Raw genomic sequence first — 23,743 nt, forward strand, 5'->3', positions numbered from 1 at the left:
CCTGTTTGCTCTTATTCTGAATTTTAAGTTGATGGACCTAGATAACTGTTATAAAGGTCAAGGAATTAATTCCTTTCATTGTTTAATAAAATTACTAACAGTAGTAATGTCAATACTACGAATGCTTAACTGGAGATCAGTGCAATGACAGAAGTCACAGACAATCCTCCACATCCAGTTTCAACTTGATTAATGGTCAAGTGTCCAAAAACATAAGCTGACTCTTCAGAGCAGTTAAATACTTAATGCACATTGTGTTTCAAAAGAAAAAAAAATCTTCATTTTTCAAGGATCATCAAGACTTAACTACAGATTGAAACAAAGGTGTATTTCCCAACCTGGGCTGGAGGGCCAGTGCTCCTGTGTGTGTGCCTACGTGTCGCTCACATACATACAAGCATGCAGGCATAAGCATGCACATGGGTGTGCACACACAGACACACACACAACAGGGACAATGAAGCTGAAAATCTCACTCTAGATTGCCTAGAAACTTTACAATGCCCTATCAGTTGTTATTTCTCTTACCACTCCCTAATTTTCCCATCCTAATTTTGAGAAACAAAAACTTACCAATATCACTGGCAAATTCATAGACATGGGGTTTTTGCAGCAGCCCTAACTGGCACATACAGGTAAGGGCATTAAGAGCTTTCACAATAACAAATTCCTCAGCATCACTAAGACCTTGTTGCAACAGGGGTTTGAGAATTGAGGAGCTTTGCCAGCCAACATAGGCGGCAACACCTGAAAAAGAGAAGCAATATTACATGACTGTTTTATACCTGAAAGTACAAATGCCATTAAGTAAAACAATAAAATTAATCAAAAGTCAAATATATCGAGCAACAATCCAGGCAGGGACGCTGCATTTCCTACCCAGCAAAATAGATGAAAAAGACCCACACCAATGCAAATCTGCAAGAAATTCTGCGGCACCAAGGGAAAAAAAGATCCTACGAGCTTACAGAAAGAAAAATACAGATTCCCTAAAAAGGAAGTAGAATCAGACTGGCATCAGATGATCTTCAGCAGCAATGTAGGCTAGAAGACAACAGGGCAAGACCTTCAAGGTTATGGGAGAAATTTTATACCCAAACTGCCAATAAAATAAGAAAACAAAAATAAGTCATTTTGAGACATGCCAGGACTATGTGTGTTTACCTCCCATGCAAACATTTCTAAGAAAGTACTTAGGGATGTACTCCAGAAAAATAAAGAAAATGTAGAATGTACAAAATGGTAAATATAACCCAGGAATTCAATGGGGAAAAAAGGATAATAGCTAGTAAAGAGCTAGAAATTAATCAGCCCAAATTAGACCTAAAGGTCAATAAACTTCGAAAATGTCATCAAGAAGAAAAATGGAACAGACTACAAGCAATACATAAAACTGGTAAGAAAGAAGCTAGATAATATAAAGTGAGGAAGGTATATTACTTTTCTCTCTAAAAGGAAAACAAAAAACTCTGAAACTCCATGACAAGCAAAAAAGTTGTTCAAGAAAGTCATAGTGTAAAAATGATATAAATTAAAATGTGCATTTAGTAGTTTGCAGACGATAGAAAAAAGAATCCTTGATGCTATAAACATTCTCATCAAGTGATAAAGGAGTTATGGCATTAGAATTGTGGTGAAGCAGTTATAAATATAGTGCACTACTTGGCTCTAAAGTCAATAAAAGTTACACATTCTTAATCATGTAAATTGTTTTGAATTGTCAGAATCAGTCTATACAAGCACAAAAGACTTTATTACAGTTACATAACAGAATGTAAATATTATCAACTATGAAAATGCAATTGTTGAACTGTCAATTAACAATTAGTTGAATTATTAACCAACAAAAGAATTAGAATGGAAGAAAAACGAAAAGAAGGAAGGGAGGAAGGGAGGAAGGGAGGCACTAAATTTCTTGTAGTCCAAGTCAGAAGTAGACCAATAAGAAACAGGTTGAATTATTTAAAGTTATAAAAACAACAAACTAAAGATCTACATCTCAAAACAGAGGCGAAGGGGGATTGGGGTATGATATGAGTGAGTTAAATCTTCATGTGGCATACGAAAAAGTCAAGAGATAAAGTGTAAAGTTGATAACCCTAAAAAGAGTAATATGAAAATACTATTTAGAGACATGGCAATAATCACCTGAAGATATCAAACCAAAACCACAAACCAGAGTAGGTGCCTCTGGAAAGTGCAACTATTGCCTTCCATACGTACTTCATATATTTTGAGTGATCTGCAAAAGCATATTTCCACTGTATTGAGAAATAATTTTAGAATTTTTTTTCTGTAATAAAAGAAAAAACGCTGTCTAAAATTCCAGTGGATTATATTTAAAAACTTTACAAACTGAAATGTATAATGAGCTAAAATAGCTCAAAATATTTTGGAAAAGAAGATTGACATCTGGGAGCTTATTCTACCAGATACTAAAGTTGCTTATAAATATATAATAATTAAAATATAATATAGCTATAAAAAGAGTATAATATTGAGTACAGAAGTAAAAAAAATCGATGGAATAGGATATTTAGAAAAGTAACCCTAAAACATATATGCATGCAACAGGTGATAACAGAAGCTTCACAAATCAATGGAAAATAAATGAAATGTTTAGTAAATAGTGTTAGGAAAATTGGTTATATTTCTGAGAAAAATTTAGATTTCACCTCATACCACAGCCCAAAATAAAGATCAATTAAACAGTTCATATTTTTATGTGAAAAAATAAAGCATTAAAACAAAGCAAAACAAAACAGACATGCGCCCAACAAATTATTAACCTAATTCTGAAATGGGAAAATATTTAAGCACAAAAGTAAAAAAAAAAAATCACAAAGGAAAAGATCAAATAGACAACACTAAAATTATTTTAAGACATAAAAAATAACAGTCAAGTTATTTGAGAAAAGTGCCATAGAAAAGATAAAAAGTTATTGTTTTTAATGTATATATAAAAGGCTCAGAAAAAATCAATAAGAAAAGCATAATACCATCAAAAAAGGGGCCAAAATAATAAATTAAAAATTCAAAGAGTAAGAAACATGAATGAGTAATCAACATGAGAAATTTTTTTCACCTTCACTGATAAGCAAATAAATATACACTAAAACAAGTCATTGCTTTAAGCTACCAACAGGCAAAGGTTGACTGAAGCCTATTCCACACTGGAAGGCTGTGCAGTACTATCAAACAATGCTGATCAGAGTAGTAAATGATATAATCTTTTTGAAAAGCTTATAAAATGTGTCAAGTTTTAAAAACATGTTCATATTATTTAACTCAGTAATTAAAATTTCAGACTTCTAGCCTAAGAAAATAATCAGGCAAATATTTATGTAAATAATTATGTGTATAATATATGGTTGACGAAAGTTAAAACAATTTAAATATTCAAAAGAAGAGTTAAATAAATTTTGATAAAACTGTATAATGAAATATTTCTATTAAATTATGGTTTCAAAGAATTTTTAATGACATGAGAAAATGCTTAGAATATACATATGTTCCTAGAAAAAGGTTTAAAAAATAACAAGACTAAGAAGTAATATAATACATACATAGCACTTATGTGCCAGGCACTATTACATATGTTAATTCATCTTATCTTTGCAACAACCAGTGAGTTAGGTAATATTATTATTCCCATTTTACAGATAGGGAAACTAAGACACACAAAAGATTAAATGATTTCCCCTAGAACCACAACCAGTAGGTGACAAAGCCAGAACTTGAACCCAGAAGTCTGTCGCCAAGAGTGCCTGCTCTTAGCCAGCACACGGCAGTGCCTCACAGATGGCAGAACGGGACAATGGGTGGAAGGAGAAGGCAAGGATGACCCATAGGAAGAAAAAAACAAAACATTAACAGAGGCTGTATGTGGGCTAGAGGATTGGAGGGGATTTGTCTTCTTCAAGAATTTTCCAATTTTTCTACAGGAAGTACATGTTACTTTTATAAACAAACAAAAAATCAATGAAAATTATTTTAAAATGAAAAAAGAACTAACATAAAGGCCATTTTTCGGGCTTCCCTGGTGGCGCAGTGGTTGAGAGTCCTCCTGCCGATGCAGGGGACACGGGTTTGTGCCCCGGTCTGGGAAGATCCCACATGCCACGGAGCGGCTGGGCCCGTGAGCCACGGCCGCTGAGCCTGCGTGTCCGGAGCCTGTGCTCCGCAACGGGAGAGGCCACAACAGTGAGAGGCCTGCATACCGCAAAAAAAAAAAGAAAAAAAGGCCATTTTTTCAAAATACACATGAATTAACCAATAGATGAAGTTCCAAGAACCACCTTTTCCCAAGAAAAGAAATAAAAATAAGATTATTTGAAAGAAGAGAGCATGAAAGACAGAAAGGTGTGAGAAGCATACTGTATTTAGAAACTGAGTTAGATGGAGTCCAAGATGGAGGGCTGACATGAATCAATAAACTAATGTAAAAATTAAAAACAAACTAGAGATGTCTGAAAAGAGGAGGTACAGTAATCTCCAGTTATAACAAAGCAAGAACAGCAATTTCAAGGCTTTTCAAAAGTAGAAAGTAACCTTTTCTCCAAAACATTACACAATAATATTCGTAAAAATAGGAATACTGTTGCTATATGAGTTTCTTTCCTTTTCTAATTTTTTAGGAAAAACATCCAACAGCAAACCTTTTAGCAGTTACTTTCCCAGATTATTGGAAATCAAAATCTAAACTCTATTACAGCCTTCTGCTACTACACAAGAAAGCTTGGATACCTGCAAAGCTTTCCAGTGTGCAGAACAGTCTTTAAATCTTTTGAGTTAATAGACAAGCTTTATAATCATGTGTAAAATGATATAAAAAGGGTTAGTGGGTAATTTTAATAATATGGCTTTAGCATATAACATTTCATAAATGACCCAAACTAAAACTGAAAAGGTCAGTACAATCAGGTGGAAAATGATCACTTATTACTCCAAAAAGAAAAATATTAAATATTGTGTCAAACATGACAATCTACCAAAATAAAGTCTATTTCTTTCTAATTTTGAATCTAAATGCAAGAGGAGTCATATGCATATAAAATACAAGATGTCTCTCTTCTTTAGATAAATCTGAAAATTAAGAATTGCAACATTTTGAAAAAGTAGGAAAAAAGCTGATTAATTTTTCACAAATTTTCAGTTTACAAAAAGCAAAGCCTATAAGCTTTAATTCTTTCTAATTAGATTGATTTTCAATCATAATTATACTTTGTTATTCTCCGATTGTAAAAGTGATGCATGTTTACTATAGAAAATTTGACAAACATGAGATAATAATCACTGTTCACATCTTAGTATATTCAGACTTGTTATTGTTACCTTTACACAACTGGGTTCAGTCATTTTAATAATATTTCATGGTACTTTCCCAGGTCATTAAATTTTCTTTTAAAACATACTTTTTAATGACCACATGGTATCCCTTTATAAGGGTATATCAGTTTTATTAACCAATCCCTTTATCAACTAAGATACTTCCATCAACCAAAAGCAGCATGAAGACAGAAATACCAGGAACTCATTTCATTACTAATAAAATTTGGTAGTACTGTCACCTTTCAGACTGCATGAAAGTATCTGTTTGAGAAGATAATTCAAATCTTAAAGATAAATTTAAAAACAAGCAAAAAACATACCAACTATACTATCAAAAAAAGCTCCACGCAGATGCCAATCATTTTTATCATTCAGGAAAGTGATCATGTGGGACAATAAAACATCATTGGCTTTCTGACGTCCAAAGAATACACACAGCCGTGTTATTCCATTTTCCATTAAGGTTTGTTTCACGATATTTTCAGGGTCACTTAGCAAAGTGACAACTTTCTGCTGGACCATTTCATGTAAGGCTTGGAGCTCTAAAAGAAAGGAAAAATATGATCAATTTTCTTTTCTCCAAACATATAGACCCAGTCTTTCTCACTCCTTGGAGAAAAGAGAATGATTACAGAAGCCACCAGAGAAAGTCTATAATTACTAAGTTTTTCCACTACTCAAAGCTCTGAAGGATAGTTGGGAAAATGAAATATAGATTGAAAAACATCCTAATAAGCAGATGCCACAGGCATGGTTACTATCTCACTAGTTAATTTATAAGGCTCAAAGAAAACCTATGGGAAAGCACCAGAGGGAGATCATACTGCTCCAATAAGATCAACTTAATCAAGGACTTGAAATTACTGGACTGGTTCAGGATATAATCTGATGGTACAGGGCAATCCTTTGAGAAAGCATTTTTAAAGGTTGGTTAATTATATTTTAGAAAGCCAGAAAATACATTGCAAGTTCTGACAAGGCTTTACATGATCTAGCCACTGCCTTCTTCTCTGACCTTATCACCTACCTACCCTCCCCTTTTCATTTATTTATTTACTTAGCTGTTTGTCTTTTCCTTACTGAAACAATCTCAAGAGCAGCGATCTTTTCTGTCTTATTTACCACTATATCCCTAGTGCTTACAGCACGCACACGAATTGCCTGATGCAAAGCTTATGTTTAACAATTATCTGCCAACTAAATGAATGAGGGCAGCCACTGTCAAGGGAAAAGGCAGTCTGAAAGGCACAATTCTATGTTCACATTAAGAAAAACTTCAGATTAACTCCCCAAAAGTTTTAATGCCTAGCTTCATTATTTAAAAGGTCCAATTACATGGTTATAGGATGTAGGACAGTATTATTTTCTAAGTAATTCCGTGAAAAAAAGTGAGGATTTCCTTTGTGATACATCCTTCTATAAGTTTAAAATTATTCCAGTGTCTTCAACTCCAAATAATATTTGCTGCATAAAATGATCCATTCTAACAAGTAACTGAGACACTACAGTTGTCTATAGCATAAAAATCTGAAAAGTAGACTTCTCTAGTTTTTCTGAACTAGAAACATCTTGAAATAGATCTAAGTACATTATTTGACTTCTAAATCTTTAACATAATAAACATTCATTAAAAGCCTGTTAAAAGCTGTGTGGATGTAGAGAAACTTGAGGCAGGGACTCTGACCTCACAGAATTTACCATCACATTGCTCCTTTACAGTAAAAGGTGTGGGTTCTGATACATACATCATAGGTAGTATGAAAGAAACACTGTTTATGACTGAGGACACTCAAAATAAACTCACATAAGGAGAAAAGGTTTAGATTCTTTGGCTATGGTGTTTCCAATGTTTTTTCCTTTTATTCTGTAAGAATTATATAATTCAGCTAGCTTTGCTTTTGACACAAACCAATTCTGGCTGAAAAACTACTGAGCTTAGAATCTGTGGTGACAAGTTGGTCATTTCCTGGCTAGATAACAATGTATAAGAGTGAAAGAGAACAGTCAGACAGCAGAATCCTTCCCTCTATAAATCTGGTATTCTTTCATTTTACATTAAAATTGTAAGTGAGAGTTTGTTGCAAGTTCACATCAGCAATTCATTCTAAATAACAGAAAATCATACTACCTGTGTCATAATTTCCACTGGGATGTGTAACTTCATCTATTTCTTCACTATTTGGGTCATTTTCCATACTGAGATTTTTCAACTGTACTAATTCCAGGAATCTCAAAGCTGTTTCTGCCAGCAGAGCTATGTTTTCTATAAAAGGAAGAAAATTCATAATAATTATAATCATAAATGTGTGTAATACTTATAACTTTTCTTCCCTAAGTCTTAATACATATAAATAATAATCATTAAGACTAAAGAAAAGCAGGACTTTTCAATTTAGCACTTAACCTAATCAGACTTTTAGTAACTAATCTCATAATCGACAACTATACCCAAACTACCTGTTTTAATAATAAATCATAAGCTTCTTTAAAAAATACAGAAATGTACAACATGATAACTATAGTTAACGTTGCTGTATGGTATATATGAAAGTTATTGGAGTAAATCCTAAGAGTTCTCATCACAAGGAAAAAAATTTTTTTTTCTTTTTTTTTTCTTTTTATTATATCTACATGAGATGATGGACGCTAACTAAACTCACTGCAGTAATCATTGCACAATATATTTAAGTCAAACCATTATGCTTATACCTTAAAATTATACAGTGATGTATGTCTATTATATCTCAATAAAACTGGGAAAAAATACCAAATAGCCCAAAATATAGCACTCAAAACATCTGAGGCAAAAAAAGCTGAATACTTCCACAAAGACCTACCTTTTAAACAGTTTATCAGGTAAGAGATATGCAGTAGGCTAACAGAGAAACACATTTTCACATTAAAATCACAGATCAAGCTGGCCTTTGGAATCACACAGACCCTGGCTCAAACCTTGACCCTGGGGGCTTCCCTGGTGGCACAGTGGTTAAGAATCCTCCTGCCAATGCAGGGGACACGGGTTCAAGCCCTGGTCTGGGAAGATCCCATATGCCGCGGAGCAACTAAGCCCGTGTGCCACAACCACTGAGCCTGCTCTAGAGCCCTCGAGCCACAGCTACTGAGCCCACGTGCCACAACTACTGAAGCCCGTGCGCCTAGAGGCCGTGCTCCGCAACAAGAGAAGCCACCACAATAAGAAGCCCGTGTACCGCAACGAAGAGTAGTCCCCACTCGCCGCAACTAGAGAAAGCCCGCGCACAGCAACAAAGACCCAACGCAGCCAAAAATTAATTTTTTTTTTTTAAACCTTGACCTTGGCACTTACTAGCTGGCTGCTTAACCAATCTGAGTCTCAGTTTCCTCATACATAACTGAGTCACATCCACCTCAAAGAACCATTACCAAAGTGCATCAACCCTTATTGGACTGCTTTACAAGTGATACTCTGAGGTTCTTAGTGAACCAAAGCGCCAGACTGTTTGTCACACTCCTGCAGTGATCTGTATCTTCTCCTTTCTCTCTGATCATCTATTAAGACTATTTATACTCCTCACCACTGTGAAAGTATCTACTTCTAAGTTCTGCTATCACACTTGCTGTTAGTTATATCTGCTCTTTGCTTATACTTTCCTCTTCCCTCCATTTTTATTTATTCCTGTGCCTCTATCCTTCTTCTCCTCCCACTTCCATGCTTCCTAATATACGACTATACCCGCAAAGACTGCACTCTTTTCCTTCTCAGCAGTGAGTAGCACTGAACATAAACTACCTTATTTTACTGATTCTAAGACTCACTTTTTCTTCACTTTTTAACATCTCCGAAATTGAGATGCATCCCACAATAACTGACATTTTTGAGTCTACTGAATACAGTGATTCCCTTCATCCTGGAGTCCCACGCCCCACTGCTGCCAGGTTCAACACTGTTCTGAGTAGAACAAAAATTTACCTCTAAATAAGCAAGTTATTAATACCCTGCAATGCCTGCTCACCCTAAAGATGGGAGAATTCTACACCATCCCCTGATGGTTCTAGATGAATATCCCCACTTTAGTGAAAATATCTTTATTAGGAAAAATCTCTTACTTTCTGGGGCACCTCTCAAGTCTGAGCAGATCTATGTTTATCTCCCCATTTAAGTTCATAAACTACAACACACTTGTCAGTTCACTTTACACAGGAAACAAATCTAGACCACCATCTCTGAGTTTAAAAACAATGCTATAAAAGAAATTTTTAATTGATTTTTAAACTTTTATAATTACTGACGTGTGGTTTAATTACACTTAACCATACAAGTTCAAAGAGACTTTAGATTCTATCTAAAAAGGCAGCTTTATCATGCACTAAGCCATTGGTTCACCACGGCTGGGTGGCATGGGGCACTGCAAGGTCCTGGCACTGACCCTGGGTTACCATGGACTTTTACCACTAAGACCCAGCACACTTGGGTAAAATAAAAGCAGGTTGCTTCAAAATCAAGGTCTAGACCAGCAGCTCTGAGAACTGAGAAAGAACTAGTCCAGATACACTTTGGTCGTGTCCCTTAGCCTCTCCCATCCCCAATTCCTCAGCTGGGAAACAAAGGCACTATAACATCTACTGCTCAAGGTTGTTCCAAGTGTCAGTTTCAAGAGATACACAGATCTTAAAATCTTAGAATCTAGAACCTATTTTAGAATCTCTATATCTTTTGCAACTAACCCTTGCAACCCTGAGCAGTATGTACAAAGCAGATTTTTCAATAAACAGTAGCTATTGTTTTTATGCTGTGACTGCTAGAAATTGAATATAAGTATGTTAATATGGTACCTACACATCAGAACCTTACCTACTTACCACAATTGAGAAAAGACCAAGATACACTGGGACAAAAGTAGGTCCTAATAGTCTAAACATACAGCTTGTTTTTTAAAAATCATAAGCTTTTCTTTCATTTAATTTTATCCAGTTCAATTACAGTTGATCCTTGAACAACACTCGAATTTTTTTTCAAGAGTACATACTACAGTATAACACAATCCATGGTTGGTTGAATCCACAGATGTGGAACCATGGATAGAGGGCTAACTATAAATTATATGGGGATTTTCAACTGTGTGGGGGGTCAGCGTCCTTAACGTCCACGTTGTTCAAGGGTCAACTGTATTTCTATTTATCAAGTGAATTGTAAACATGCTTTGTTCCAAATGATAAACTTGGATATGTCTTAAAGAAATCCTGAATTTTCTAAGCCTAAAATTTACACCTATAAAGCTATGGAAATCAGAAACCATAAATAAAGAGGCAAATGGATAAATATTTTTAAAAATACGTATTTTTTAAAAAGCCAACAACCACCAATCACTTTGTGGATGTGCCTAGCCATAAAGACAGAGTCCAAAGACCACTTTTCACATTCTGTTAAAATAATGACAAGTAAATCATAAAATAATGAACTAATAAGCAAGTATCTTTCAAAGAAAGAGACAGTATCATCACCACACGTTATGTACTACTTACAAAGACTTCAGAATTCCTGATTTCCATCAGATTACATTTTAAAAATAAATGATGAAATTATGTAAATGTTTCAATGACATTTTCCATGCAGAAATAAGCATTCGAAATTAATTTGGGGAGCTAAAAATATGAATCTGTATCACTTATTTTATGAGAATTACAAATAAAACAGGTAAGTTTGTTATATAACACACTCACCTCATCACAAAGAAGCCACACTTCTTAAGCATCATAGTAACTGAAAGGACCTTAAAATTCAGTAACTTAACAAACGGGCTAGGTCCTTTCAACACCAAATTACCCAGCAAAATTAATCTTTTTCAACAGCAATAGACTGTTATATCCTAATACTGATATTCAAACAAACGTATTTGTTCAGAGAAACTTTATAAAGGCCTAAAGACACTAGACCTGAAGCACATACTTGTGAACATTAGTCTTACTCCAAATTAAATATAATACTCCTAGGGCTTCCCTGGTGGCACAGTCGTTGAGAATCTGCCTGCCACTGCAGGGGACACGGGTTCGAGCCCTGGTCTGGGAAGATACCACATGCCATGGAGCAACTAGGCCCCATGAGCCACAACTACTGAGACTGCGCGTCTGGAGCCTGTGCTCCGCAACAAGAGAGGCCACGATAGTGAGAGGCCCGTGCACCGCGATGAAGAGTGGCCCCCACTTGCCGCAACTGGAGAAAGCCCTCACACAGAAACAAAGACCCAACACAGTCATAAATAAATAAATAAAATTTAAAAAAAAAACAAAAAACAAAAAAAACTGCTGCTCTGCTTCCCAAGCTTTGGACTAAAAATAATAATAATAATAATACTCCCAGTAAAATCATAAGATTCTGGTATTATATATTTTTCACTTAATAATTCTGATAACCTCAAAAATAAGGATACACACAAAGCTTGAGTTCCAGGAACAGATCGGCTATAAATATTATTAAAATGTACACAAATAGTTCAAGGACCAAAGTTCACTCTTGGAATTCCCAAAGATGTCAGAGAAACAAGAGGTATTATAGTCACTAACTTCAAAAATATGAGTGGTTATTACTTCGACAATAAGCTCTTACCAGCATAGGCTAGTCTAACAATAGTAGCATCATCCTGGGCTAAGTGGGCTATGCCTGGCAGAATATATTCCGGGTAGATGTTAACATCATTGCGAGGAACCTCTTTGACAAGAGCAAGAACTTTGGTCAACGTCCTCAAGGCTTCAGCCCTCACTCTAGGAACAGAGTCACTGCTGAAATGCAAAAGATATGGAGTAATACGATCCAAAAGAATTTCTACACTTAGTCTTGGGGCCAAATGAAGAATAAGTTCCAGAGCAGCAAGCTTGGAATCACAATATTTAAGGGTCTGTAGGCAGGACGTTATAACTGACACCAAGATAACCAGCCCATTTTCCTTAGGCTCTCCTTCTGCTTTCTCTGGCAGATCATGTCCACAGAGATTGTGGATAATGTTGCCCAAATCCTTCCTTATAACCAGAATACGCTCATCTGCAGAAAGAAATGTTTCCTTGGCAAACTGGGCCATGTAGGGCTGAAGGAAAGTGTAAAATATTTCAGGAAAGGCATTGCCACGCTGCTGCTTTAAGTAATCTTCTGCCTCTAAACGTTTATCTGGTTCCCGGTGAATCATCTGAGTTACCTATACCAAGGCAAGAAAGGGAGTAAAAAATAGATTTGAGAACAGAAAATTAAATCAAATGAAAGCTACAACTGCAACTTAACATATGATTTAAAGGATATTTGAGGTAATTCTGACTCTTTCTAATCTTTATCTTTCAAACTACTTTCAGAACCTGACTACTGAGTAATATATGAATCTACTATCATCCTATGAAGCAACAAGGAATCATGTATTAACATACTCCAGATGGGCCAGACACATAAAGAGGATTAGCCTTAAAAATTAGTCAGATTCACTCCTTTCACAGTTAAGAAAAGGAGGCCCAAATTCATAAAGTTAATTAGCCAACACAACATGATAATGAGTGCCACACCTAGAACAGCCAGGTATGCCAACTCCTAATCCAGTGTACTGTTCACTGAACGTGAACTAAATTGGCTTCCTCTGGAGCATCTTATTTCTTAATATTTGCCATTCGTAATAGAAATCAAAATGCATGTTTCCCTACCTTACTAAAGAATATTTTAAATATACATAACCTTTCCGTGGCTCAGAGTCATCATCATATGCATCACTTACTGTATTGATTGACTTAGAAAAGATCCCCTCAAACAGTACTGTGGATATACGGCTTACGTGACCTCCCAAAGAATTCCTCACATCTGTTCTGCTAAACTAATGTGTGATTCTACAGCTCCCCTTCCAGACCTGCCCTCAGGGTCAAGGGAGGTACACAAAGCTAGTTGCTTTTATATGAAATGCCCCTATACTGCTGTATTACATTCAAGTTGCTGTTTCCTGTCTCCTCATTTTAGATATTTATCCTCTTCATTTCTTACTAGCAAGCTCTACCCTGGACAATCTCTAACCCCCAAGCACCTCCTTACTTCCTTCCAAATCTGTCCAAAGCAGAGCTAAATATTATAATGGAAAGATGCGTGCGTGCGTGCGTGCGTGTGTGTGTGTGTAATATAAAGTCAAATGAGCTCTGTGCCTAAGAAGGGGGAAAAAATAGTACACTTCTGCCTAACAAAGTAAAAACAATAGGCTGGTATATGAGTCCATGGGGTTTTACTGCTTGTCCCAAATTCAGAACATTCCAGAGAACTGACTAATGCAAAAGTGAGAAATATTTGTAGCATAGTTACCAATTCTCTGATACTGCAATCTTCAATTTTATTCAGCACCTGTTCAGGGAAAAACTGTCCATTTCTGTAAGCCAAAAGTTGAGAGAGATCAAACAGTGGCACACCTTCTGTAAAAAGCTCAGCTATCACGCAACCTGGAAAATAGCAGATATAATTCCATTAAAAATGAAATGCAAGATATTAACACAGATCAAGAATTCAGAGAATTCATAAAACTCAAGATGCAAAACTCAAAGTAAACCGAATTAAAATGTTTAATGCAACATACAACTACAATCCAGCAAGACAGGAAAAATGTCTATTGCCTAATCATCAGTTTCTAAAAGTATGAAGTCAAAAAAGGCCTATTTAATTTTTCTCCTTCTTAAAAAAAATTAAATCAAATAAAATTACTTCCTGGTTCTATAAATGAAAACAATTACACATGTTATATACACACATACATTCAGAGATACAAAAATAGATTAAAAGCCATAAGAAAGTATTCTTTCAAAATATGAATTTATAAAATATTAAGTTTATAAGAAACTACTGAGAAGTAACATCTGACAACTCATTTATTCATCATTAAACAAAAAGTTATCAGGTGTTTACCACACACTAGACTCAGTGCATAAAACAGATAAAAACTCTGCCCTCATGAAGCTTTAATTCTAGGAAGAAAGAAATAAAGTAAACCAGTGAACAGACACACTTATAAAATGAGAAGTGCTAAGAAGTGTGGCTGTAAGATTAGAGAAGGAAAGAGAGATACCTTTCATTTTGCACTTACATAATCTTCAAACAAGGAATAAATAAAGCAACTACATTCCCAAAAAGACAAAGCAGTTTCACTGATCAGTATATGACATGCATTTTAAAAATCTTAAGGAGATCCTTAAACAACCTTAGTCACAGCCTTTGCATGTGTTGGTCCCTCTGCCTGGAATACTATACCCCCAAGCACCCTCATGGCTTACACCTAAACTTCCTTTAGACCTTGAATCAAATGTCATCTTAGCAGTAAGGCATTTCTTGAATGCCCAGTTTAAAATTCCAAGCCCCCCCCACTACAACTACCCCACACTCGTTATCTAACACATTCCCCTTCCCCTTTCCCTGCTGTTTTTCCCCACATCACCAAATGCCACATTACATATTGTATGTATTTATTTCTTTATTGTCCATATACCCACTAGAATGCAGACTCCATAAAGGATTTTTGTCTATTTTGTTCACTGAAAAAACTCCAGCAACTAAGACAGCTCCTGATACATAATAAACACTCAATAAATTTCTTAATTTCTATCCATAGTGTCAAGTTTTAGAATAAAAAACTAAAATAGCTATTAAGAACACCTTAAGCAAGAAGGAAATAGAAGAACTGAACAATATTATAAACCAGATCTAACAGACATCAAAGGAACACGCCATCTAACAACAGAATACAAAACTCTTCTCAAGTACATGTGGAACACTCTCCAGATGAAATCATATGCTAGACCATAAAACAAGCTTCAATGAATTTAAAAGGACTGAAATCATACAAATTACATCCTTCAAACCACAATGGAATGAAAAAAATCAGTAACAGAAGAAAATCTGAAAAATTAACAAATATGTAGAAATTAAACAACACACTCAAATAACCAATGATCAAAGGAAAATTAGAAAATACTTTGAGATGAATGAAAACAAAAGCAACATACAAAAATGTATGGGATGCAAGTAAAGCAGCATTTAGAGAAAATGTATAACTATAAACACCTATTTTATAAGACCTCAAAACAATAACTTAGGGTTTCCCTGGTGGCACAGTGGTTGAGAATCTGCCTGCCAATGCAGGGGACACAGGTTCGAACCCTGGCCTGGGAAGATCCCACATGCCACGGAGCAACAAAGCCTGTGTGCCACAACTACTGAGCCTGTGCTCTAGAGCCCACAAGCCACAACTAGAGCCCGTGTGCTGCAACTACTGAAGCCCACACGCCTCGAGCCCGTGCTCCAAAACAAGAGAAGCCACCACAATGAGAAGCCCGCGCACCACAACAAAGAGTAGCCCCTGGTCGCCGCAATTAGAGAAAGCCCGTGCGCAGCAACAAAGACCCAACGCAGCCAAAAATAAATACATAAAATAAATTAATTTTAAAAAAAAACCAACAATAACCTTAAGAAGCAAACTAAAACCAAAGCAAAAAGAAAGGAACAATAGATATTGGGGTGAAAATTTATGAAATAGAGAATAAAATACAATAGAGAACATCAACAAAACCAAAAGTTGGTGCTTTGAAAAGCTCAACAGAATTGACAAGCTTTTCTAAGAAGAGAGATGACTCAAACTATAAAAATCAGGTACGAAAAAGGGGACATTACTACCAACCTCACAGAAATGAAAAGAATTATAAGGGAATACTTTAAACAAATGCATGCCAAAAAACAGATAAACTATATGAAATGGAAAGATTCCTAGAAAGATAAAGATTACCAAAGGTGACTTAAAAAGAAAGAAAATCTGAATAGGCCTTTTAAAGCGACTGAATTAGTAATGAAAAACTTTGCACAAAGAAAAACCTAAGCCAACATGGCTTAACAGGTGAATTCTGTCAAACATTAAAATAATTAACACCAATCCTTGGCAAATTCCAAAAACAGAAGAGGAGGAACACTTCCCAAGTCATTCTATGAGGCCAGTATTACCCTAGTAGCAAACCAGACAAAGTCATCACAAATAAAGCAAACTACAGACCAATCCCTGATGAATATAGATAAAAATCCTCCAAAAAATATTAGCAAACTGCATACAGGAATTAAAGAGTCCATACCAATAATAATAAATAAATGAGGGGAAAGACAGGACACTTGAGCACACAAGAATGCTGAGGGCCTACTGGTAAATGTGGAGGTAGTGCTGGAGTTGGAAGATCATCATTTTGCAACCATCATAGTAAAGACTGGATCAGGCAAGAATGATCAACAGACACCAAATCAAAGAGGAAACTGTGATGACTGGCAGGATATTTGCATGGTCTTAAAGTTTCTTCCCACAGGTTGCTTATTAGTTGCAAGGGATTAAGAAAACAACAAGTAACTACAGGGGAGAAATTGGGCAAGAACTTGACCATGTGATCAAAATTAACATCACCAACAGACACCATTTGCCTCCAGATACGATACTGTGAAGATATCGTCACCTACACAGTATTCCTACTTAGAATGAATAACCTGAATCTAATCACAAGGAAACAGGATACATACAAAATGAGGACCATTCTATTGAAAAAGAAAGAGGTGAGGCCGAGCGCGTACACACAGTGCAGGTAAAAGCTGGTGAAAACTAAATAAGGTGTAAGTCTAGTTAACAGTAATGCACCAATGTCAACTCCTGATTCTGATATGGTACTACAGTCATATAAGATGTCACTGGGGGTAGCTGTGTGAAGGGTTCTTCATTATTTTTGCAACTTACTATGAGTCTATTATTTTAAATAAAGAGTATAAAAATAATTTTTAAAAATTTTAAGGGGAGAGGTATTCTTCAAAAAATGTCAATGTCATAATGACAAAGAAAGACTGTGAAAATGTTCCAGATTAAAGGAAGCTAAAGAGACATGACAACTAAATGCAATACCTGACCCTAGACTGGGTCGTGTCCTGGAGGAGGAAAAATGCTATAAAGGACGTTACTGGGTCAAATACAAAATTAGAATAAAAAGTGTAAATAATTCTATCAATGTTAAATTCACTGCAGTTGGTAACTGCAACATACAGTTACATAAGCTTTATGTAAGAGAATACTGGGGTCTTAGGAAATACTAAAGTATTTGGGGCAAAGGGCCATGGAGGGGTGGGGAGGAAGGGTGGGGAGTGTGGGGTACAGAGTGCAGAGAAAAGGTATAAGTGATAAAGCAATTGGAACAAGACGTTAACAACAGGTGAATTTGGGTAAAGGATTTATGTAGGATCTACGTACTATTTTTATTTTTGCAAGTTTTTAAGTTTGAAATTATTTCCAAATACTGTAAAAATAAAGAACATTTATTTACAACTAAATGGAGATTGTTTACAGACTGAACTACATCCCTCACCACCCCCCTAAATTCCTATGTTGAAGCCCTAACACCTTAGAATGTGACTATTTGGAGACAGAGCCTTTAAAGAGGTAATTAAGGTTAAATGAGGTCATAAAGGTGGGCCCTAATCCATTATGACTGGTGTCCTTATAAGAGGAAGGAACACCAGGGGAAAAGTGGCCACCTGGAACTCAAAGAGCGAGGGCTCAAGAGAAATCAACCCTGCTGGCACCTTGATCTTGGACTTCCAGGCTCTGAGGGAACTTTCCAGAACTGAGGGAAAATAAATTTTTGTTTAAGCTACCCAGCCCGGAGTATTTTGTCATGTCATCCCTAGTAAACTAATACAGAGGTAAATACAGGATTTTTTTTCTTGCAACTTTTTTTTTTTTTTTAATTTTTTGGATGCATCACGCACCACACGGGATCTTATTTCCCTGACCAGGGATGGAACCCATGCTCCCTGCAGTGGAAGCTCAGAGTCTTAACCACTGGACCGCCGGGGAAGTCCCCTTTCTTGCAACTTTTAAAATGGTATTCTGGAAGAGGTGTTATGGGTTGGTATTTCTCTATAGAACAATTTGTTCAAGTTGCCTTTATCATCACTGAGTCCTTCTTTATCATTCAGATCTCATATCAATGTCACCCTCAGGGGAGGCCTTCATTTTATCTACCAGCCCTTGTCATCCATTTAGAAATCACAGCACTTCATCACAGCACTTATCACTAATCAAAATTAACTTTCTAACTTATTGACCTTTTTATTCTCTCTCCCTGCCCACACTTAGAATGCAAGCTCCATGAGTGCAGAAACTCTATCAGTATTGTTCACAGGTGCGTTCCCAACACCTACACAACAGTGCCTTACACATAATAGGCACTCAAATACTTGTCAAGTGAATGAATGAAAGATCTCCAGCAAACAAGGCTCTGCCGATATATATGACCAGAGACAGGGAATATATACACTTCTCCCAAACTAGCAGCCAGGAACCATGGATAGGCCTTAGGATGGGGAAAAGTAACATTCAAACCCAGAGAGCCTAACATTCAAACCCAAAGAGCCTAAATCAAATCTTAGGAGCAGTGGGAGGTGAAGAGATCCCATCCACCTCTTTCAAAGAAATGAAAGAAATGAAATCTTCAGCCAAAACAATGTAGAGCTCTTTAGTCTGGAAAAACAAATGTTAAGTAAGAATTCTGTTGAACTTCACAAAACTATAATGACTATAATGCACACAGAAAGGATAAATATAAACTCTTCATCAATCCCTGAAATTTTAAAACTATAACAAACTTCCAGTTATAAAATAAATAAGTCATGGAGATGGAATGCAGAGCAAGGTGACTATAGTTGCTAAGAGGGTAGATTTCAAAAGTTCTCACCCACAAGAAAAAAAAAAATTTGTAACTACGTATGGTGACAGATGTTAACTACACTTGTAGTGATCATTTCCCAACACATACAAATATCAAATCATTATGTTGTACACCTGAAACTAATGTTATATGTCAATTATACCTCAATTTTACTTTTAAAAAAAGCTACAAATGATCCGCTGAAGCTAGAAAGTGATCACATTTCTAAGCTGGAGGAGTCCTATTTACATAACAGTAAGTTTAAAAGGTAAAAATAGTTCAAGAAAAATTTAGATAAATTCACTGATCAGGTTGGGACTGATGGATTACATTTCTAATCTTGTTATATTTACAGTGTGGAAGCTACCCCACCTCATCAAAAATACCCTCCTTCAGTATTACCTTGGGACATAGACTAGTGAGCTAAACAGACCAACAGAGAGAGGTACAATCCTGTGTAACAAAGCTCATTTGTTCCCCTAGATGAAATACATTTCTTCATTAATTATATCACTTTTCCTAAATAATCTAAAATACAACTCAATTTATGTTTTCTTTGTAGGAAACCTACAGGTGAGAAAAAGATTAAAGCCAACCTTTGCAAAATTTACAAAAAATGGCAGTGATGCTAGAATTCATATGGTACTCCTCAGGATACCATCCTCAGCCCACTTCTCCTCCAGAAGTTCATAGATAGCCTACAATCCATGACCAAGCTTCATGTGGTCTGTGTATGTAATGTATATGAATGTATGGTACTTTTTTCCAAAGAAGGAGGTCCCTGGTTTCATCAAAGTCTTTAAGGGGAGCCAAAAACACTTAAGAATCATTTCTGGACATATATACACTACCAAACGTAAAATAGATAGCTAGTGGGAAGCAGCCGCATAGCACAGGGAGATCAGCTAGGTGGTTTGTGACCACCTAGAGGGGTGGGATAGGGAGAGTGGAAAGCAGAAACTAACACACCAGTTTCTCCACAAACTCCCCAACTAGAAACGCATTCCCTTGGCTACAGTAACTACTACCTATTTCCTGATAACTACCAAATCTCCATCTCCACCCCACATCTCCATGTACCAAACCTTTGTAACAACTGCCTGTCACACATCTTCCCCTGCATATCCCCTGACACCTTCAACTCAACATCTAATACAGACCTCAGCATCTTCCCACCCCCTATCTGTTCCTCCTCGTGTGTCTCCTAGCTCAGTGACTGGTATCACCATCCCCCTGGTTTCCCAAGCCGGGGGAACAGGAGTGTTCTTGATCCTCCAATCAAATCCTAACAATTCTACCCGCTAATTATCTCTTAAGCATTACTTTTCTCCACTCCTTCTCCAACTGTCACAACTTGAAACCAGTCAGCATCATGTCTTACCTGAATTGTGGCAGCTGACCACTAACTGGTTTTCCTATCTCCTGCTACAGTCAGTGTTTTGTCTAAAACACATATCTGATAATGTCCCTATAGACTAGCATGGGCATACCAGACCCCTTCTGATCTGGGCCTTGCTTACCTCACACCCTACGTTCCAGATGTACTAAAGTACTTAAAGTCCCCTAATAAATCAATGCATCATGCTCTGGTCTTCAAGTCTTCATATAAGCAACACCCTCTGCCTGAAACAAACTACCCTTCCCATAGCTAGCTCCCAATCACCTTTCAGGTCTCAGTTTAAATACCTTCCTTCCAATAGAGATGCCTTTCCTGATCCTGCCACTCTAGCCATCACCACCACAGAGATTCATTTAAGTATCCATACGTTCCTGTAACAGCAGCCTAAGCTTATCACCACCACAGCAAACCACAGTGCACTGAAATGTCTTTTTTCAATATCATATCTATCTCCCCATTAAAGTGTAAGCACCCTGAAAAGAGAAACGTAATTACCCATCTACGTCTCTAGCACTTAAGACAGTGCCTGACATATACAGAAGAGAGAATTCAAATATTCCTTAAACATCTGAATGAGTAGACCACTCTTTGGATTTTCTAGGTACTGAAACACGTTCAGTGAAAGAATACTGCAACTATCTGAAAATGCAGGAGGATTTACCAAAAAAATTAATTTTCTATGTTCAAGAGTTAAAATAAATGCACACTCCCACCCTAGCAAATTTGACCAACTCACATACCTGCTGAAAAGATATCCATTGCTCGCTTCAACTCTCCTCTTGTTCTCTGATTGCTATTTAAGTCTACAAGTGGAGTTGAAGGATCTCTCATATATTCTAACTCAGTGGCGAACAATCCACCATCAACAAAACGTTCAGGAGCAATATAACAAGTTCTCCTCCGTGAAGTGTCAAAAAAATAGTTGAAATCTGCTGGGTTGTCCTCTGGAAGATAAGTGGGTTTAAAACTGGCAAAATCAGTTAGAAGGACCCAATTCCAACTGGTGACCATCACATTCTCAGTCTTGATGTCCCCATGACGGACTCCAGATTTGTGTGCTTGGTCCACGGCTGTGAGGATCTGGAAAGCGATCCAGCGCTTCTCAATGTTATTTAAGAACGGACGGGTGCTGATGCGATCATAGAGGTTGTCTCGCACATACTGCCTGAAGAGCATGGCTGCCTTCTCAGATGCTTTTTCTGCTGCTTTCTGGAATGGCAGGCAGTTCTGTGCAGAATGAAGCCTGATTTTCAGTTCCTCAAGCTCTTGTTTGTAGCTGGTTAGAGGCAACGTGGGATCCTGAATTGCAAAGACCTTCACAACCACCAGGCCTTCTCGGTGTTTCGCTCGAGCAACTTTAAAGAACCGAGTACTCCCCAGACTCTTATCATATTCAAAGTCATGGATGTCTGAGAAATAACTCTCCACAGAAAGGATCTGGGAGGGAGCAATGCCGGCGAGCTGGTTTCCCATAATGGCAGCAAGCACCTCAGTAAGTTAGGATACAACACCTATTTAAAAAAAAAAAAAAAAAAAGGAAGGAAAGAGAAAAAGAAAAGAAACAAGCAATGAAACACCATTATTTGTGTGGCCTCTTCCTATAAGATAGATATACCATATTTCTCTTCCACCGAGAGCACTGTACTTAGCCTTCTGGGCAGCTTCTAAATTTCAGACATATTTATCTTAAAAGATCGTGTTATTTTACATTGTCCTTTCCAGGAGCTGACTTATATGTAAATAGGCCCCATCTCTATTAAGTTGAAAATGTTAGAATGTGTATTTTATGATATTTAAATTTAAAACTTAATGAGCCTTTACTAATGTGTTCAGTATTATGCTGGGGCTATAAGAGTTACAAAAGTACTATATGACACAGTCTTTGTCCAAGAAGAACCTTTAGTCTTGAATAGAAAACCCAAACACATAAAAAACTTAAATCTAACTAAGAATCGCCTGATACAAACAGGTCGGGCTAAAAAAATCCAAACAATCAGCATATCCTGAGCCCGCCCAGCCTAATTCCAGTGTGCCTTCCCACTCAGCTAACAGAAGGCACAGAGTCGTTTGGTTTGCCATAACAAGGAAGAACCCCTGGTAGAGATGCTAAAGAAAAGTAAACCAAAATACCGACTTGCCAAACACAGCCCAGGGTCCTCCTAGCTCAGATTTTGCAGGAAATGAAAACACACATGTACACACGGCCGTGCACACGTGCAAACATTTACCCTGGGGGACTCTGGGAAGTGTCACAAGCCGATCGCTCGCTCACACGGAGGTCATGGCAGGTCACTTCAGGGTCTGGGCGGGGAAGGGAGTCAGCAGTCCGGCGAGTCTTCTCTACGAGGGGTCCTCCTTTAAAGAAGGGAGAAGGGAATCCTGCAGGAGGTTCGCAGAGGAGTCCCAGTCTCCCGGACCCCGGCGGTCCGCGGGGGAGAGGCGGGAAGCTCTCGGGGCCGCGGCAGACACCGAGCCACGCTGAGGTGATCCCAGACCCCAGGGAGTCGCCCCGCCAGCCCCCTCCTCCGCCCCGCCTGCCACGCGTTCCCGGGCCTCGCCTTCCTCTCGCGCGGGCCTGGACCGTCGAGACCCTCTAACTCCTTGAGGACCTCCTCACCCGCGGGAGGTGGAACCCGGGAGACAGGCAGACAGCGAGGTACAGGGAAACTCCGCTATTCCAGCGGCTGCAGACGTTGCGAACGCTGAACTCCCGGGAAAGCTGCCGGCTCTGACCCTACTTCCTGTCGCGGAGCGGAAGTGACGGCCTGAGGAGGACCGCGGGTCCGGAGCTGGTTGCTAGGAAACGAGGGAGGGGCGTGGCCGAGCGCCCTGAGCCTGGGCGAAGAAAACGAGATTCCCTGACAGCAGTCTGTTCCCCATCCAGGTCTTCTACCCAATCCCTAAACTCTGAAGCTTTCTGACATCTCCCAGGACCTGTTCAGATGCCCTTCACCCAAGTACACCAGAGCAGAGTCCTTTAAGAGGATTCACAGGCTTAGGAAAGTTAATATATCCCAAGTTGAATTTTTTAAGAGATTTATAGAGATATTATTTACATATTATAAAGTTCACCTGTTTGAAATACACAAATTAATGGATTTATATATATATATATTTTTTTTTTTACAGAATTGTGCAATCATACCTATAATCTAACTTTAGAACATCTTCCTCCTGACCCCCAAAATGAAACCCTGTAACTATTAGCAGTCACTCCCCATTCTGCCCATTGTTTCTCCCTATCCCAGCCCTAGGCAACCACTAATCTACTTCCTGTTTCTTGCCTATTCTGGACATCTTGTGTATATG

At 37.5% G+C, this 23,743-nt stretch overlaps 1 protein-coding gene across 3 annotated transcripts in view; it reads right to left on the minus strand.

Moving 5' to 3' along the window:
* The window catches only part of PIK3R4 (phosphoinositide-3-kinase regulatory subunit 4), a 74,179-nt gene extending 51,002 nt beyond the window's left edge, over positions 1-23,177 (minus strand). Inside the window, exons 1-8 of one of the 3 annotated variants that reach the window (XM_079923343.1) lie at positions 23,052-23,177; positions 22,663-22,786; positions 21,175-21,945; positions 13,628-13,761; positions 11,915-12,497; positions 7,460-7,594; positions 5,652-5,873; positions 574-747 (exon numbers count right to left, since the gene is read on the minus strand). In XM_079923343.1, the coding sequence (XP_079779469.1) occupies positions 574-747; positions 5,652-5,873; positions 7,460-7,594; positions 11,915-12,497; positions 13,628-13,761; positions 21,175-21,907 (1,981 nt within the window). In that variant the 5' untranslated portion in view covers positions 21,908-21,945; positions 22,663-22,786; positions 23,052-23,177. Of the gene's footprint in view, positions 1-573; positions 748-5,651; positions 5,874-7,459; positions 7,595-11,914; positions 12,498-13,627; positions 13,762-21,174; positions 21,946-22,662; positions 22,790-23,051 lie in introns of all 3 variants that reach the window. The other 2 variants (XM_079923342.1, XM_079923344.1) reach the window with 2 other exon arrangements.
* Between the last annotated feature and the right edge of the window lie 566 nt (positions 23,178-23,743).

The sequence above is a fragment of the Stenella coeruleoalba genome (assembly GCF_951394435.1).
Source record: "Stenella coeruleoalba genome assembly, chromosome: 5".
In the NCBI taxonomy this organism is placed as follows: Eukaryota; Metazoa; Chordata; class Mammalia; order Artiodactyla; family Delphinidae; genus Stenella; species Stenella coeruleoalba.